This window comes from Cetorhinus maximus, unplaced genomic scaffold, assembly GCF_964194155.1.
Source record: "Cetorhinus maximus unplaced genomic scaffold, sCetMax3.hap1.1 HAP1_SCAFFOLD_2463, whole genome shotgun sequence".
Lineage (NCBI taxonomy): Eukaryota > Metazoa > Chordata > Chondrichthyes > Lamniformes > Cetorhinidae > Cetorhinus > Cetorhinus maximus.
Window position 1 is genome coordinate 9,438 of NW_027598401.1, and position 17,020 is coordinate 26,457.

At 51.1% G+C, this 17,020-nt stretch overlaps 1 protein-coding gene across 1 annotated transcript; it reads left to right on the forward strand.

Annotated features, from left to right (window-relative positions):
* Positions 1–2,987: 2,987 nt before the first annotated feature.
* On the forward strand, positions 2,988–16,242 carry LOC144677356 (uncharacterized). Its single transcript, XM_078537494.1, has 5 exons — positions 2,988–3,936; positions 6,289–6,355; positions 9,731–9,810; positions 11,489–11,612; positions 15,653–16,242. Exons 3-5 carry the CDS (start codon positions 9,737–9,739, stop codon positions 15,758–15,760), a joined length of 306 nt encoding a protein of 101 aa, XP_078393620.1. The 5' UTR covers positions 2,988–3,936; positions 6,289–6,355; positions 9,731–9,736; the 3' UTR covers positions 15,761–16,242.
* The last annotated feature ends 778 nt before the right edge of the window (positions 16,243–17,020 follow it).

The following is a 17,020-nucleotide window of genomic DNA, read 5'->3' on the forward strand; positions in this document are numbered from 1 at the left end:
ATGCGATCATGAACAGGTTATATTTTTAGTCCTGTGGGTTGAGGGATTGAATATTGGCCCCAGGACGCCAGCACTCCCTCAGTACTGACCCTTTCACAGTACAGCTCTACCTCAGTACTGACCCTCCGACAGTGCAGCACTCCCTCAGTACTGACCCTCCAACAGTGCAGCACTCCCTCAGTACTGACCTTCGATAGTGCAGCATTCCCTCAGTACTGACCTACCGACAGTGCAGCACTCCCTCAGTACTGACCCTCTGACAGTGCAGCACTCCCTCAGTACTGACCCTCCGATAGTGCAGCACTCCCTCGGTACTGACACTTTGACAGTGCAGCACTCCCTCAGTACTGACCCTCCAATAGTGCGGCACTCCCTCAGTGCTGACCCTCCGACAGTGCAGCACTCCCTCAGTACTGACCCTCCGATAGTGCAGCGCTCCCTCAGTACTGACCCTCCAACAGTGCAGCACTCCCTCAGTACTGACCCTCCAATAGTGCAGCACTCCCTCAGTACTGACCCTCCGACAGTGCAGCACTCCCTCAGTACTGACACTTCGACAGTGCAGCACTCCCTCGGTACTGACCCTCCAATAGTGCAGCACTCCCTCAGTGCTGACCCTCCGACAGTGCAGCACTCCCTCAGTACTGACCCTCCGATAGTGCAGCGCTCCCTCAGTACTGACCCTCCGACAGTGCAGCACTCCCTCAGTACTGATCCTCCGACAGTGCAGCACTCCCTCAGTACTGACCCTCCGATAGTGCAGCATTCCCTCACTACTGACCCTCCGTCAGTGCAGCGCTCCCTCAGGACTGACCCTCCGACAGTGCAGCACTCCCTCGGTACTGACCCTCCGACTGTGCAGCACTCCCTCAGTACTGACCTCCGACAGTGCAGCACTCTCTCAGTGCCAATACTCTGACAGTGCAGCACTCCCTCAGTACTGACCCTCCGACAGTGCAGCACTCCCTCAGTACTGACTCTCTGACAGTGCAGCACTCCCTCAGTACTGACCCTCTGACAGTGCAGCACTCCCTCAGTACTGACCCTCCGACAGTGCAGCACTCCCTCAGTACTGACCCTCCGACAGTGCAGCACTCCCTCAGTACTGACCCTCTGACAGTGCAGCACTCCCTCAGTACTGACCCTCCGACAGTGCAGCACTCCCTCAGTACTGACCCTCCGACAGTGCAGCACTCCCTCAGTACTGACCCTCTGACAGTGCAGCACTCCCTCAGTACTGACCCTCTGACAGTGCAGCACTCCCTCAGTACTGACCCTCTGACAGTGCAGCACTCCCTCAGTACTGACCCTCTGACAGTGCAGCACTCCCTCAGTACCGATCCTCTGACAATGCAACACACCCACATGTAATGCATATAACGGATATGGAAACAGGGTGTTTTGTGGGCTGGTTTGGTTTGCTTCACGTTGCCATTAGCAACTAAACCCTTGCCTGTGTAAGACGATATCATCTCTTACTACTGTATGTACTTACTATTGTATGTACTTACTGATCCTAAGTACAAGACTGAGAAATGTGATTCGATGCGAATGTTTTTGCAAACAATCAGAGTGAGGTACAGCCCTGAGGCAAGCAAACAGCTCTCCTTCAGTTTAAATAGAATTGCACACATTCTCAAATGGAAGCTGTGCTCCTGCAGATTTATAACATGTTTTAAGAAAAATTCATTCAAGAGAACAATATGAGCCGGTCAGAGGCCATTCAGCCCCTCCAGCCTTCTTTGCCAGTCAATAAGATCTTGGCTGATCTGATGGTGGCCTTAACCCCACTTTCCTGCCTGTTTCCATCCCCCCATAACCCTCGACTCCCTCATCAGTCAAAAAAATCTGTCTCGCTCAGCCTTGAGTATATTCCATGACCCGGCCCCCAATGCTCTCCGGGGAAGATAATTCCACAGGCCAACAACCCTCTATGAAAGGGCATTCCGCTTAGTCCCACTCCCCTGCCTTTTCCCCGTAACCTTGCTCTCTTTTCAGATAGCAATCCAATTCCCTTTTGAACACCTCAATCCAACCTGCCTCCAACACCCTTTCAGGAAGTTCGCTCCAGACCCCAACCACCCTCTGGGTGAAAAAAATCTTTCCTCACATCACATTTACTCCTTTTGCCAATTATTTTGAATCTGTGCTCTCTAGTTCTTGATGCTCTCTTGAGTGGGAGCAGTTTCTCACTATTTACCCTGTCTATATCCCTCAGGATCTTGAATACCTCCATCAAGTCTCCTCTCAGCCTTCTTTTCTCCAAGGAAAACAGTCCCAACCTCTCCAATCTATCCTCATAGCTCCAGTTCTTCATCCTGGGAATCATTCTTGTGAACCTCCTCTGTACTCTCTCCAATACCTTCCCACCTTCTGAGAGATGGAATTCCTCCTCATCTCCGTCTTCAATGGGAGACCCCTTATTCTGAAACTGTGCCCCCGAGTTCTAATTCCCCCACGACGGGGGGGAAACATCCTCTCAGCATTTACCCCATCGAGACCCCCCCCTCAGAATCTTATCTGTTTCGATAAGATCGCCTCTCATTCTTCTAAACTCCAATGGGTACAGGCCCAACCTGCTCAACCTTTCCTCATAAGACAAACCCCCTTCATCCCAGGAATCGGCTGAGTGAACCTTCTCTGAACGGCCTCCAATGCAAGTCTATCCCTCCTTAAGCAAGGAGACCAAAACTGTACCCAGTGCTCCAGGTATGGTCTCACCAATGCCCTGTACAGTTGTAGCAAGACTTCCTTACTTTTATACTCCATCCCCCTTGCAATAAAGACCAACATTCCCTGTGCCTTCCCAATTACTCGCTGCGCCCACACAATGGTTTCTTTGTGAGCTATAGCGATTCAAGTAGGCAGGTTTTTTTATGTCTTGGGTAAATGAGTTCATTGGCCCACTGAACTCCAAACACCTTCCTACGTTCTGCCTGCACTCAGTGACGGGAAGAGGCCGATGTAAGAATAAACAGCGGCGGTTTTACCGGGAAATAGGGCAGAGCGCCAAGTCATACGTGCTCACTCGGAAACCTCCGCAACCCAGACTTTATGGTTTCCCCGACTGCCCGCCCCGCGCAGTGATCCATCCACCGCTGGCGCACGGTCAGCTCACCACCGCCTTCTCCAGGACAAACCAGCAAAGGGGCAAGGGACGCTGGCGTGCCCAGCAATGTCCCCGTCCTGTGAGTGAACATGAAAAAACAAAAAAACAACCTTCGGAATAACTCTGAACAAGAGTCATACGGACTCGAGACCTTAACTCTTGTATTTCTCTCTCTCTCTCTCTCCCTCTCCACAGAGGCTATCAGACCTACAGAGTTCTCTCAGCAACAGGCTATAATGCCCTGACAGACAGCAGTGAGACCCGTGCCTGAGACCCCCTGCTGTGTTAAGATACAGCTGTCGCCTGGGCCAGGTGTGGGGTTGGGTTGCTTCAGAGCCAATGAGTATTCTACCTGGCATGACTGTGCCTACCCTGTGCCCTTTTGCCTCCTGCCCTACTTCTGTGTGAGGTTTGTCTGTGGGGTTGCGGTACACACAGAGGCAAACCTCTCCTCGTTGCTAATGCTGGCTCTGTGCCACTTTCAGTCGGGAGCCCCATGTGCGGTGTTGACAGCCAGTGACAATGTGTGTGTGTGTGTATGTTTCTAAGCCCCTCTTTACACCTCTACATATTTACCCAGTCCTTTGTGACACTCAGCAAACTCTGCAAACTGGGTGTAAAGTACAGAATATGGCCAACATTGAGAAGTTTGTGTGAGCGAATTAAACAGGAGATAAGAAATTCCCCTTTCATTTAAATAAAATGTACCTTCCCGGGCGGGACTGGCTCTGTCAATTGTGGAGGTTCTTGGCAACCTGTTTGACTTTCTGATGTATTCTGGTTTAGATTGCTGGTGTTGTCCAGAAGTTCACCCTCAGCTGCCCGAGGTAAGATTCGAGGCTTCCTATTTTTACACTTCTGAACTGTTTAAAGTCGTTTGCAAATCGCTTCTTTCCAGGTTTAAGCTGTGGGGGAAGGGGGAGGGGACAATCTTTTCAAATTGTTTAACTGGAGCAGGAGAGAGCGAGTGAGCCGGAGGAGGCTCTTGCCAGGGCTGTTCAGTAACTTTCTTTTAACTTGATGGCGTTCGCATTTCCCTGCCTGGGCGTGCGCGAATATGTCCAGTATGAGTGAAAGAGTGTGTGTGTTTGTGTGGGAGAGAGAGACAGAGTGTGTGTGTGTGTGTGTGTGTGAGAGAGACAGAGTGTGTGTGTGTGTGTGTGTGTGAGAGAGACAGAGTGTGTGTGTGAGACAGAGGCAGAGTATGTGAATGTGTGTGTGAGAGAGGGAGTGTGTGTGTGAGAGAGAGGGAGTGTGTGTGTGTGTGAGAGAGACTGTGTGTGTGTGTGTGTGAGAGAGAGAGGGACAGTGTGTGTGTGTATGACAGAGAGAGAGACATCATGTGTGTGTGTGTGTTTTTGAGAGAGACAGTGTAGGTGTGTGTGTGTGTGTGTGAGGGAGGGAGTGTGTGTGAGAGAGAGAGGGAGCGTGTGTGTGTGAGAGAGAGGGAGTGTGTGTGTGTGTGAGAGAGACTGTGTGTGTGTGTGTGTGAGAGAGAGAGGGACAGTGTGTGTGTGTATGACAGAGAGAGAGACATCATGTGTGTGTGTGTGTTTTTGAGAGAGACAGTGTAGGTGTGTGTGTGTGTGTGTGAGGGAGGGAGTGTGTGTGAGAGAGAGAGGGAGCGTGTGTGTGTGAGAGAGAGATAGTGTGTGGGTGGGAGAGACAGAGAGTGTATGTGTGTGTGTATGTAAGAGAGGGAATGTGTGTGTGAGAGAGAGGGAGTGTGTGTGTCTGTGAGAGAGGGAGTATGTGTGTGTGTGAGAGAGAGGGAGTGTGTGTGTGAGAGAGAGGGAGTGTGTGTGTCTGTGAGAGAGAGGGAGTGTGTGTGTGAGAGAGAGGGAGTGTGTGTGTCTGTGAGAGAGACTGTGTTTGTGTGTGTGAGAGAGAGGGAGTGTGTGTGTGAGAGAGGGAGTATGTGTGTATGTGAGAGAGAGGGAGTATGTGTGTGTGTGTGTGAGAGGGAGTGTGTGTGTGTGTGAGAGAGGGAGTGTGTGTGTGTGAGAGAGAGTGTGTGTGTGTGTGAGAGGGAGTGTGTGTGTGTGAGAGGGAGTGTGTGTGTAAGAGAGAGAGTGTGTGTGTAAATGAGAGAGAAACAGAGTGTGTGTGTGAGACGGAGAGAGAGACAGAGCATGTGTATGTGAGAGAGACTGTGTGTGTGTGCGAGAGAGAGACAGAGTGCGTGTGAGAGAGAGAAAAAGCATGTGTGTGAGAGAGAGACGGTGTGTGTGTGTGTGTGAGAGAGAGAGGGAATGTGTGTGTGAGAGTGGGAGTGTGCGTGTGTGTGTGTGTGAGAGAGAGAGGGAATGTGTGTGTGAGAGAGGGAGTGTGCGTGTGTGTGTGTGTGAGACGGAGACAGAGAGAGTGTGTGTGACAGAGAGACAGAGAGGGTGTGTGTGTGAGAGAGAGGGAATGTGTGTGAGAGAGGGAGTGTGCGTGTGTGTGTGTGTGTGTGAGAGAGAGGGAGTGTGTGTGTGAGAGAGGGAGTGTGCGTGTGTGTGTGTGTGTGTGTGTGAGAGAGAGGGAGTGTGTGTGTGAGAGAGGGAGTGTGCGTGTGTGTGTGTGTGTGAGAGAGAGGGAGTGTGTGTGTGAGAGAGGGAGTGTGCGTGTGTGTGTGTGTGTGAGAGAGAGGGAGTGTGTGTGTGAGAGAGGGAGTGTGCGTGTGTGTGTGTGTGTGTGTGAGAGGGAGTGTGCGTGTGTGTGTGTGTGTGTGTGAGAGGGAGACAGAGAGAGTGTGTGTGACAGAGAGACAGAGAGGGTGTGTGTGTGAGAGAGGGAGTGTGCGTGTGTGTGTGTGTGTGTGTGTGAGAGGGAGACAGAGAGAGTGTGTGTGACAGAGAGACAGAGAGGGTGTGTGTGTGAGAGAGGGGGAGAGAGAGAGACTGTGTGTGCGTGCGAGAGAGAATGTGTGTGTGGGAGAGAGAGAATGTGTGTGTGTGTGGGAGAGGGAGAATATGTGTGAGAGAGGGAGAGCGTTTGTGTGAATGAGAGAGGGAGTGCGTGCGTGAGATAGGGAGAGACTGAGACTGTGAGAATGAGTGTATTTCTCTATCTCTCTCTCTCTCTCACCTCCTTCTCACTGCCCATCACTTATTGTTAATCCCATTCTGATGAAATGATGTACTGACCGGTCACTATCCTAACACTTTCTCTTCACTGCCCCTGTTGTGTTTTTACAGCAGGCTGTGCCTTCACCATTCAGGAGCTCTACAGCCAATTGTTTTGGATGACTACACACTGGTTCTGGTGAGTTATTGAGTTATAGCTCAGGTGAAATACCTGTCCAGATGCTTGGAGTTATATCAGAGAGTCTGAAACTTAGAGACATCGAGAAACTAACCCAGGAGTCAAAGTATTGACAGTTTACCACAGCCCTTCTCTCCCTCTCTCTCTCTCTCTCTCATATCCAGGGTTGATGAAATTTAATTTCAATTCTTGATAAATAGGAATTATTTCTCACTCATTTTTCCATTTATGACGACGCCCCGATTGAAACTGTGTGTAAATAAAACGCTGATTGATCCACTCCTGACTACTGTTAACTAGAACCCAGTTAACTGGAGGCTGGGGAGGGGAGAGGGGGTTGGGGAGTAAGAGAGGGCTGATCACTTGGGTTACATCACCCAAGCAGGGGACCGAGGTTTAAGGGGCTTTGCACATTGGTTGAAAGTAATGCTCAGTTTTTTTTAAAACCTCTCCGCTCCGAGAGCGTGGCTGGGCCCAGCATATATTGCCCATCCCTAATTGCCCCTTGAGAAGGTGGTGGTGAGCTGCCTTCTTGAACCGCTGCAGTCCATGTGGTGTAGGTACACCCACAGCGCTGTTAGGGAGGGAGTTCCAGGATTTTGACCCAGCGACAGTGAAGGAACGGCCAATATATTTCCAAGTCAGGATGGTGAGTGGCTCGGAGGGGAACTTCCAGGTGGCGGTGTTCCCCATGTGTCTGCTGCCCTTGTCCTTCTAGATGGTAGTGGTCGTGGGTTTGGAAGGTGCTGTCGAAGGATGAATTGCTGCAATGCATCTTGTAGACGGTACACACACTGCTGCTACTGTGCGTCGGTGGTGGAGGGAGTGAATGTTTGTGGATGGGGTGCCGATCAAGCGGGGCTGCTTTGTCCTGGATGGTGTTGAGCTTCTTGAGTGTTGTGGGAGCTGCACTCATCCAGGCAAGTGGGGAGTATTCCATCCGTGTGCGTGAGATCCATGTAGATGTCAATGTTGTATCTGTACTGGAACAGCCTGGCTAGGGGTGCGGCAAGTTCTGGAGCACAAGTCTTCAGTACTATTGCTGGAATATTGTCAGGGCCCATAGCCTTTGCAGTATCCAAAGTGCCAAAATTCAGAGAGTTGTTTCATAGACTAGTCAAGCAACAGACTGGCATCTGTGATGCTGGGGACCTCTGGAGGCTGAGATGGATCATCCACTCAGCACTTCTGGCTGAAGATTGTTGCAAATGCTTCAGCCTTATCTTTTGCACTGTTGTGCTGGGCTCCTCCATCATTGAGGATGAGGATATTTGTGGAGCCTCCTCCTCCAGTGAGTTGTTTAATTGTCCGCCACCATTCACGACTGGATGTGGCAGGACTGCAGAGCTTAGATCTGATCCGTTGGTTGTGGGATCGCTTAGCCCTGTCTATCACTTGCTGCTTATGCTTTTTGGCAAGTAGTCCTGTGTTGTAGCTTCACCAGGTTGACACCTCATTTTTAGCTATGCCTGGTGCTGCTCCTGGCTTGTCCTCCTGCAACCTTCATTGAACCAGGGTTGATCCTCTGGTCAGATCTAGCAACTCAGGACTAGGCATCCATGAGGTGCTGTGGGCCATCAGCAGCAGCAGAATTGTACTCGAACACAATCTGTAAGGTGGCAGGACAGGTTGAGAGAGCGGTTAATAAAGCTTATGGTATCCTTGTCTTTATTAATAGGAGCATAGAGTACAAGAGCAGGAAGGTTATGTCAGACCTGTATAAAACACTGGTCCGGCCTTCAACTGGAGTATTGTTTTGGGCACCGCACTTTAGGAAGGACGTGAAGGCGTGAGGGAGAATGTAGTAAAGATTCACGAGAGTGGTTCCGGGGATGAGGGACTTCAGTTCCGTGGATCGATTGGAGAAGTTGGGACTGTTCTTCTCGGAGACGAGAAGGTTGGAGAGGAGATTTGATAGAGGCATTCGAAACCATGAGGGGTCTGGGCAGAGTAGACAGGAAGAGACTGTCCCCACTGGTTGGAAGGATCGAGAACCAGAGGGACACCGGTTTAAGGGGATTGGCAAAAGAAGCAATGGAGACGCGAGGAGAAACTTTTTCACGCAGCGAGTGGTCAGGACCTGGAATGCGCTGCCCGGGAGTGTGGGGGAGGCAGGTTCAATCGAGGATTTCCAAAGGGAATTGGATCACTCTCTGAAGAGGAAAAGCTTTGCAGGGCCACGGGGAGAAAGGTGGGGGAGTGGAAGTAGGCAGGTTGCTCATCCAGAGAGCCAGCACAGACATGATGGGGTGAATGGCCTCCAGTAACCATTCAATGATTCTAAGACATGATGGCATTTAGAAAAAGTAATTCTATGATGGTGATTATACTCAGAGTAATTATTTTAAATACATTAGCTGACAGTTAATTAAACAAATTCCACATCTTTATGACACGTGCCTCGTTAAAATTATATCCCATATATTTTAATGATAAAAACGTGTGTTACATATTCATGATCGTATTGGTAGTTTAAATAATATTATCCAGTAATTTGTCATCATATCAACAGGAAACACATTGGGTAGTTCAATAATAAGTTAACAGAAAAGTTACACCACAAAAGGAGACCATTCAGCCTGTCATATCATACTAGCCCTCTGCAAGAACAACTCACTGAGTCCCATCCCCCACTTTTTCCCTGTTACCCTGCATATGTTTCCTCTTCAGATACTTCAATCCAGAGGCTGGGAATCCTGCGGAGAGTAACTCACCTCCTGACTCCCCAAAGCCTGTCCACCATCGACAAGGCACAAGTCAGGAGTGTGATGGAATACTCTCCACTTGCCCTGGATGAGTGCAGCTCCCACAACACTCAAGAAGCTGGACACCATCCCAGGACAAAGCAGCCCCGCTTGATTGGCACCACATCCACAAACATTCACTCCCTCCACCACCGACGCACAGTAGCAGCAGTGTGTGTACCATCTGCAAGATGCACTGCAGGAACTCACCAAGGCTCCTTCGACAGCACCTTCCAAACCCACGACCACTACCATCTAGAAGGACAAGGGCAGCAGACACATGGGGACCACCACCACCTGGAAGTTCCCCTCCAAGCCACTCACCATCCTGACTTGGAAATATATCGGCCGTTCCTTCACTGTCACTGAGTCAAAATCCTGGAGCTCCCTCCCTAACAGCACTGTGGGTGTACCTACACCACATGGACTGCAGCGGTTCAAGAAGGCAGCTCACCACCACCTTCTCAAGGGGCAATTAAAGATGGGCAATAAATGCTGGACCCAGCCAGCGATGCCCACATCCCGAGATTGAACTAAACGTTAAGGAGAAGTGTTAGATTTAAAGGCATTTTGGGACGTGGGGTGAATTATTATCCAGTTTTCAGATAGAGTTTAATCTTCTGTCCTACAGGGAAACATGGAAAATAGAGAGACGAGCATTCTAGGAAAGATCCAGGAGAGACTGAGAATGAGATATCCCAGTATTACCAGGTAATTAAAACCTCACGTCTCTGTCTGTATATCTCAGACCAGCTGGTGTCCCAGACTATGTACGGTAAAGGAGGGCAGGTTAAAGTAACAGGATAGGTAAATGGAGTCAACAAAGAGATTAGCAATGATCAACTACAATAGCACAACTTGCATTTATATAGCGCCTTCATACAGCGCAGTAAAACACACTGAGACATTTCACAGGAACGATTATCATATAAAATGTAACCCTGGGCCATGCAAGAGAGCGAAGCAGGGAGGTGGAGAGGTTTATGGAGGGAATTCCAGAGCTCAGGGCCCCAGGCAGCTGAAGGCACGGCCGCCAATGGTGGAGCGATGGGAATCGGGGGATGCTCAAGAGGCCAGAGTTTGGAGGAGCGCAGAGATCTCGGAGGGTTGCAGGGGCTGGAGGAGGTTACAGAGATAGGGAGGGTTGTAGGGGCTGCAGGAGGTTACAGAGATAGGGAGGGTTGTAGGGGCTGGAGGAGGTTACAGAGATAGGGAGGGTTGTAGAGGCTGGAGGAGGTTACAGAGATAGGGAGGGTTGTAGCGGCTGGAGGAGGTTACAGGAATAGGGAGGTTTGTAGGGGCTGCAGGAGGTTACAGAAATAGGGAGGGTTGTAGGGGCTGGAGGAGGTTACAGAGATAGGGAGGGTTGTAGGGACTGGAGGAGGTTACAGAGATAGGGAGGGTTGTAGGGGCTGGAGGAGGTTACAGAGATAGGGAGGGTTGTAGGGACTAGAGGAGATTTCAAAGATAGGGAGGGATGCAGGAGCTGGTTACAGAGATTGGAAGGATTGTAGGGGCTGGAGGAGGTTACAGAGATAGGGAGGGTTGTAGGGGTTGGAGGAGGTTACAGAGATAGGGAGGGTTGTAGGGGCTGGAGCAGGTTACAGAGATAGGGAGGGTTGTAGGGGCTGGAAGACGATACAGAGACAGGGAGGGTTGTAGGGGCTGGAGGAGATTTCAAAGATAGGGAGGGTGCAGGAGCTGGTTACAGAGATTGGGAGGGATGTAGGGGCTGGAGGAGGTTACAGAGATAGGGAGGGTTGTAGGGGCTGGAGGAGGTTACAGAGATAGGGAGGGTTGTAAGGGCTGGAGGAGGTTACAGAGATAGGGAGGGTTGTAGGGGCTGGAGGAGGTTACAGAGATAGGGAGGGTTGTAGGGGCTGGAGGAGGTTACAGAGATAGGGAGGGTTGTAGGGGCTGGAGGAGGTTACAGAGATAGGGAGGGTTGTAGGGGCTGGAGGAGGTTACAGAGATAGGGAGGGTTGTAGGGGCTGGAGGAGGTTCCAGAGATAGGGAGGGGCGAGGCCATGGAGGGATTTGAAATCTGGGATGAGAATTTTAAAATCAAGACGTTGCTTGACCAGGAGCCAGCGTCGGTCAGCGAGCACAGGGGGGACCGGTGATTGGGGGAGGACGGGACTCGGTGCGAGTTAGGACACAGAGGGGTGGGGGTAGCGGAGGTTTGGATGAGCTGGAGTTTATGGAAGGTTGAATGTGGAAGACCAGCCAGGAGTGCGTGGGAATAGTGGCGTCCGGAGGGGACCGAAGGATTGGGTGAGGGCTTCCGCAGTTGATGAGCCGAGGCTAGAAACGGATATGCTCTCGGGGCTGAATAGCCAGGTGACTGACAATCCGGCCCTGATGTGCTCCCCTCCGCTGTTTTTCACAGACTCCAGGTCATGCACTACACCCTCGCTGCTCGAAACAGCTACTCCTCCGGCAAACTGGCCGGGCAAAGCGTGGACAGTCTGGTCCAGGCCATTTTCCAACTCATTGAGGAGGAACTGCAAAAGGTGAGAGTGCTTTGGAAATACCAATTAGAGTTTAGATTTCCCTCTCCTCTTCCCCCCCACCCCATCCACCCCACCCCGCCAGCCACAGCCCCCCAGCCACCGTTTCCGCGCCCCCCCCAGGAACCAGAGCCGGTTTGAGGGCTCAGTCAGGTGGGAGTGGGGGGGTTTGATGGTGAGATGTTTCTCCAGGCGATGCTGCGGTATCGGAGCTCAACCTGTCTGGGGTCAGCAGGGTTGGGATGTGGGCACAATCTCGGCCTGGAGACCTCAGCCCAGCACTGATCCAGCTCCCCTGCAGAGTGACCGTGTCTGTCAGTTAGAGTTAGAGAGTGTGTGTGTCTGTGAGAGTGAGTGAGGACATGAGAGGCTGATTTTGTGTGTGTGTGTGTGTGAATGTGTGAGTGTGTATGTGTGTGAGCATGCACGTGTCTGAGGATGTGCATGTGAGAGAGAGCGCATATGTCAGAGAGTGCGTGTGTCAGAGAGCGCGCATGCGCATGTGTTAGAGAGCGCATATGGGAGAGCACGTGTGAGAGAACGCATGTGAGAGCGTGTGTGTGAGAGTGCATGTGTGAGAGAGCACGTGTGAGAGAGAGCGCATGTGTGAGAGAGCACGTGTGAGAGAGCGTGTGTGAGAAAGAGCGCATGTGAGAGAGCGCGTGTGTGAGAGAGCGCGTGTGAGAGAGCACGTGTGAGAGAGCACGTGTGAGAGAGCGTGTGTGAGAAAGAGTGCATGTGAGAGAGCGCGTGTGTGAGAGAGCACGTTTGAGAGCGTGTGTGAGAGAGAGCGCATGTGAGAGAGCGCATGTGAGAGAGCGTGTGTGAGAGAGCGCATGTGAGAGAGAGCGCGTGTGTGAGAGCGTGTGTGAGAGAGAGCACATGAGAGAGAGCGCGTGTGAGAGAGCGTGTGTGAGAGAGCGCGTGTGTGAGAGAGCGTGTGTGTGAGAGAGCGCGTGTGTGAGAGAGCGCGTGTGTGAGAGAGCGCGTGTGTGAGAGAGCACGTGTGTGAGAGAGCACGTGTGTGAGAGCACGTGTGTGAGAGAGCACGTGTGTGAGAGCGTGTGAGAGAGCATATGTGAGAGAGCGCATGTGTGAGAGAGCATATGTGAGAGCACACGCATGCGCATGTGTTAGAGAGCGCATATGGGAGAGCACGTGTGAGAGAACGCATGTGAGAGAGCATGTGTGTAAGAGAGTGCATGTGTGAGAGAGCACGTGTGAGAGAGCGCGTGTGTGAGAGAGCGCGTGAGAGCGTGTGTGAGAGAGCATGTGTGAGAGAGCATGTGTGAGAGAGAGCGCGTGTGAGAGAGCGTGTGTGAGAGCGTGTGAGAGTGTGTGTGAGAAAGCATGTATGAGAGCGCGTGTGAGAGAGCGTGTGTGTGAGAGCGTGTGTGTGAGAGCGTGTGTGAGAGAGAGCGCGTGTGAGAGAGAGCGCGCGTGAGAGAGAGCGCGCGTGAGAGAGAGCGCATGTGTGAGAGAGCGCGTGTGTGAGAGCGTGTGTGTGAGAGCGTGTGTGTGAGAGAGCGCGTGTGTGAGAGAGCGCGTGTGAGAGAGAGCACGTGTGTGAGAGAGCACGTGTTTGAGAGCGTGTGAGAGAGCATATGTGAGAGAGCGCATGTGTGAGAGAGCATATGTGAGAGAGCGCATGTGTGAGAGAGCATATGTGAGAGAGCACGTGTGTGAGAGAGCATATGTGAGAGCACACGCATGCGCATGTGTTAGAGAGCGCATATGGGAGAGCGCGTGTGAGAGAACGCATGTGAGAGAGCATGTGTGTAAGAGAGTGTATGTGTGAGAGAACGGGTGTGAGAGAGTGCATATGGGAGAGCGCGTGTGAGAGAATGCATGTGAGAGAGCATGTGTGTAAGAGAGTGTACGTGTGAGAGAGCGGGTGTGAGAGAGTGCATATGGGAGAGCGCGTGTGAGAGAATGCATGTGAGAGAGCACGTGTGAGAGCGCGTGTGTGAGAGAGCGCGTGAGAGCACATGTGTGAGAGCACGTGTGAGAGAGCACATGTGAGAAAGCATGTGTGAGAGAGCGCATGTGAGAGAGAACATATGTGAGAGAGCGCGTATGTGGGAGAGCATATGTGAGAGCATGCGCATGTGTGAGAGAGCGCATATGGAAGAGCGCGTATGAGAGAACGCATGTGAGAGAGCATGTGTGTAAGAGAGTGCATGTGTGAGAGAGCGCATGTGTGAGAACGCGTGAGAGCGTGTGTGAGAGAGCATGTGTGAGAGAGCGCGTGTGTGAGAGCGCGTGAGAGCGTGCATGCGCATGTGTTAGAGAGCACATATGGGAGAGCGCACGTGGGAGAGAGCATGTGCGTGAGAGAGCGCGTGCACACGTGATAGAGCGTGAATGTGAGAGAGCGCATGTGTGAGAGAGTGCGTGTGTGAGAGCGCCCGCAAGCGCATATGGGAGAGCGCACGTGGGAGAGCACACGTGAGAGAAGGCGTGCATGAGGGAGCATGTGCGTGAGAGGGCGTGTGTGCATGTGTGAGAGAGTGTGCGTGAGAGAGAGCGCGCATGAGATAGATTTCTTTTCCAACCCCTCAATTTTTGTGTGACCTAATGTCATTAAATAACCCACAACAAACTCGAATTCGGATGAACTCAGCAGGTTAATTTATTTCACACATTGAATATCAGCGAAAGGAGTGTTTACAATGTCCCACTCCACAGTAAAGTGGGAGGGGGGCCAGAGAAAAGGAGGTTTACAGTGCAAGGACCACAGAAAAACTGGATGTTGGTTCTCATGAGTTCCAGAGCCAGAGTCCAGGTTGTAAGATTATTTCTTCAGGTGGTGTTGTTGTCGTAAGGTGAAATGGGCACACACAGATTGAGTTGGTTCTGGTGTGAAATCTTCCAGCCAAGTCAGGTTAGACGGGTCGGCTGTCCTGCCTCTACAGAGCCACTGCCTTTGTGGCTTGCCAGTGGGATGTTAAAACAGCAAACTACATGGTGCAGTCCAGAAACGTGACGTTAAACTGTTCAAAAGGCCAGAGCCTCGGGCCATGTGACCTCCCTCCTCCACAATGACTTCGAAAGGGATGTTTATCCGGACTCTTCCAAACTGGGGCTTGAATTTCAGGACTGATGATGGCTCAGCCATTATGGGTCGAAAGGGGTGCCGTTTACGTTGAGGGTCTGGTGTTTGCGAGGCCATCGCCTCAGGAGAGACCCTTTGACTCCGCAAGCCAGGTCGGCTTATCAAAGGCAAATAACATTCCTGAAGCTCCCCTTGAAATTGGTCTAGACAGCCACAGACTGTCTGTTAGTTCCTCCCTCGAGGGTGCGACGCTCCTGAAATGGAGAAGAAAGTTCTTTTGTTCTGGAGAAAAAGGTCCAGTTTAAAAATAAAAAATAGCAATAAGGATAAAGTTTTTGAATATACACAGGGTTGAGTTTCTCTTCTGCGCCGGAGAAACCGAACACACGCGCTCTCTCACGCACCCACGTCTCAATTGTGACCCACGTCTAAACCTTCCAGAAACTGGCCAACTTGTAATACCAAACGTGTCAGGTGACCTGTGGCAGCCATCCCAAGTCAGCGTCTGCTTGCTTTGGCCAGCCCTTCTATGGAAGTTAAATATATATTTGACCAGTTGATGAAACTAAAGATTAATATCCCACCTACACGCGTCACATCACCGTGACAGCATGAACGTGTAAATACCCGTGTGTTGTGAGTGCTTTTGCCCATGAGGGTAAGTGTGAATGTCAAGGTGGGACAGGAAGTCACATAGAGACCAGGCTGGGTCAGGTCGGCCAGGTTCCCCTTCCCTAAAGGGACACGGACACTGAAGCAGTCGAGGTGTTTAAAAGACAACCCAGCGCACTCTGGCCTGAGACCAGCTTTCGAAATAAGAGGGAGCGTCTTCAAGCAAATTTAAAACGAGCGGGTGTGCGTTGTGAATGGACCATCGGGCTAACACGCCCCGGTTAAACTAGTTTAAAAACGCCGTCGGAAGGGCAAGGTGTCCGTCGACACCCAGGTAGCTACACAGCGCTCTAATGAACTCTTCCTCTCTCCCCAGCCACACACGCCTTGCCAGGAGACAGGGACATCTGCTGCTCAGGACGGGTACTGGGAGACACTGGCCAAGTGGGCTAAATTCAGAGCCTGCGTCCACTCAGCTCCTTAACATCCGGGAGGGATGACTGTTTACATATCAAAGTTGCTGCTGTAGTTATTCTCAGTGTTTAAAGAATGCACTGATTTTTATATTAGTAGTTGCCAATATTTAATTTTATTGCATATATATATACTCCATAGAGTTATGGCATAGTTTACATAATAATATTTAATTGTATTACGTATCTGTTGTTTAGAGAGTTACTGCAAATTTTCCATTGGCTGTGGGGCTTCTCTCACCTGGCTCAATTCTTACCTGGCCAGAGAATCACTTCCAATGACATCTCTTCCAGCTGGTCACCTCTGGTGTCTACTCCAATGATCCATCTTTAGCCCTCCCCGACCTCCTATTTCCCATCCACAGTCTGTCCTCAGCAACAGCTTCCAAAAAAAAAAATACTGTGAACAAGTTAAATATAAAAAATCCCACCTACCTCATCGTTACCTCTCCGAGGTTATCACTATGTCTAAATTAATTGACCACTGACATCCACACGTGGATGGGCAGAAATCCCTTCCAGTTAAACATTGGCCCTGTACTGGAATTGCTGCTGCTTTCAAGTTTGTTCAGGGGCCAGTCTTGCCGATGGTGTTTAGTGCCGATGAGGCCTGCAGTATAGCGGCCAGAGTTAGAGACCGAGGCCTGCATTAGGCTCGAGGCCTGCATTAGGCCCGACGCCTGCGGTAGGCCTGAGGCTTGCGGTAGGCCCGAAGCCTGGGGTAGGGCCTGAGGTCTGTAACGGAGGCTTTCAGTCGACCAGGAGTGGTAGGCCCGAGGCCTGCGTAGGACAAAGGGGGCCTGGTAAGGGCAATATTTCCAACCATGATTCCCTAAGCAATGGGAATTTGTGGTGCTAAGCATTTTTGCACATTTTATGAATAAAACCATTGAATCACAAAATCTGCACTGGACGAGCTTCATTTCGGTCAGATTCTGGAGAAGGCTGAGCCTGAGTCTAAATTACAGACTGATCCCTTATCCTGGTCTCAAAATTTGTGTTGCCAACTCTGGCTGGACATTGTCCAGGAGACATCAGGACAAGTCAAGCCACAAGAAAGACAGCAGTGTGGCATGAGCAGGGTTCTTTATAGCCACTGCAGAGATGTGGTTGCAAGGGGATCAAAGCTGGGAACTAAATATTCAGGGGTATGTGACTTTTCGAAAGGACCGGCAGGAAGGAAAGGGTGGTGGGGTAGCTTTGTTGGTAGGAGATGGAATAAGCACGATAGCAAGAAATGATCTTGGATCGGAAGATGTAGAATCCATATA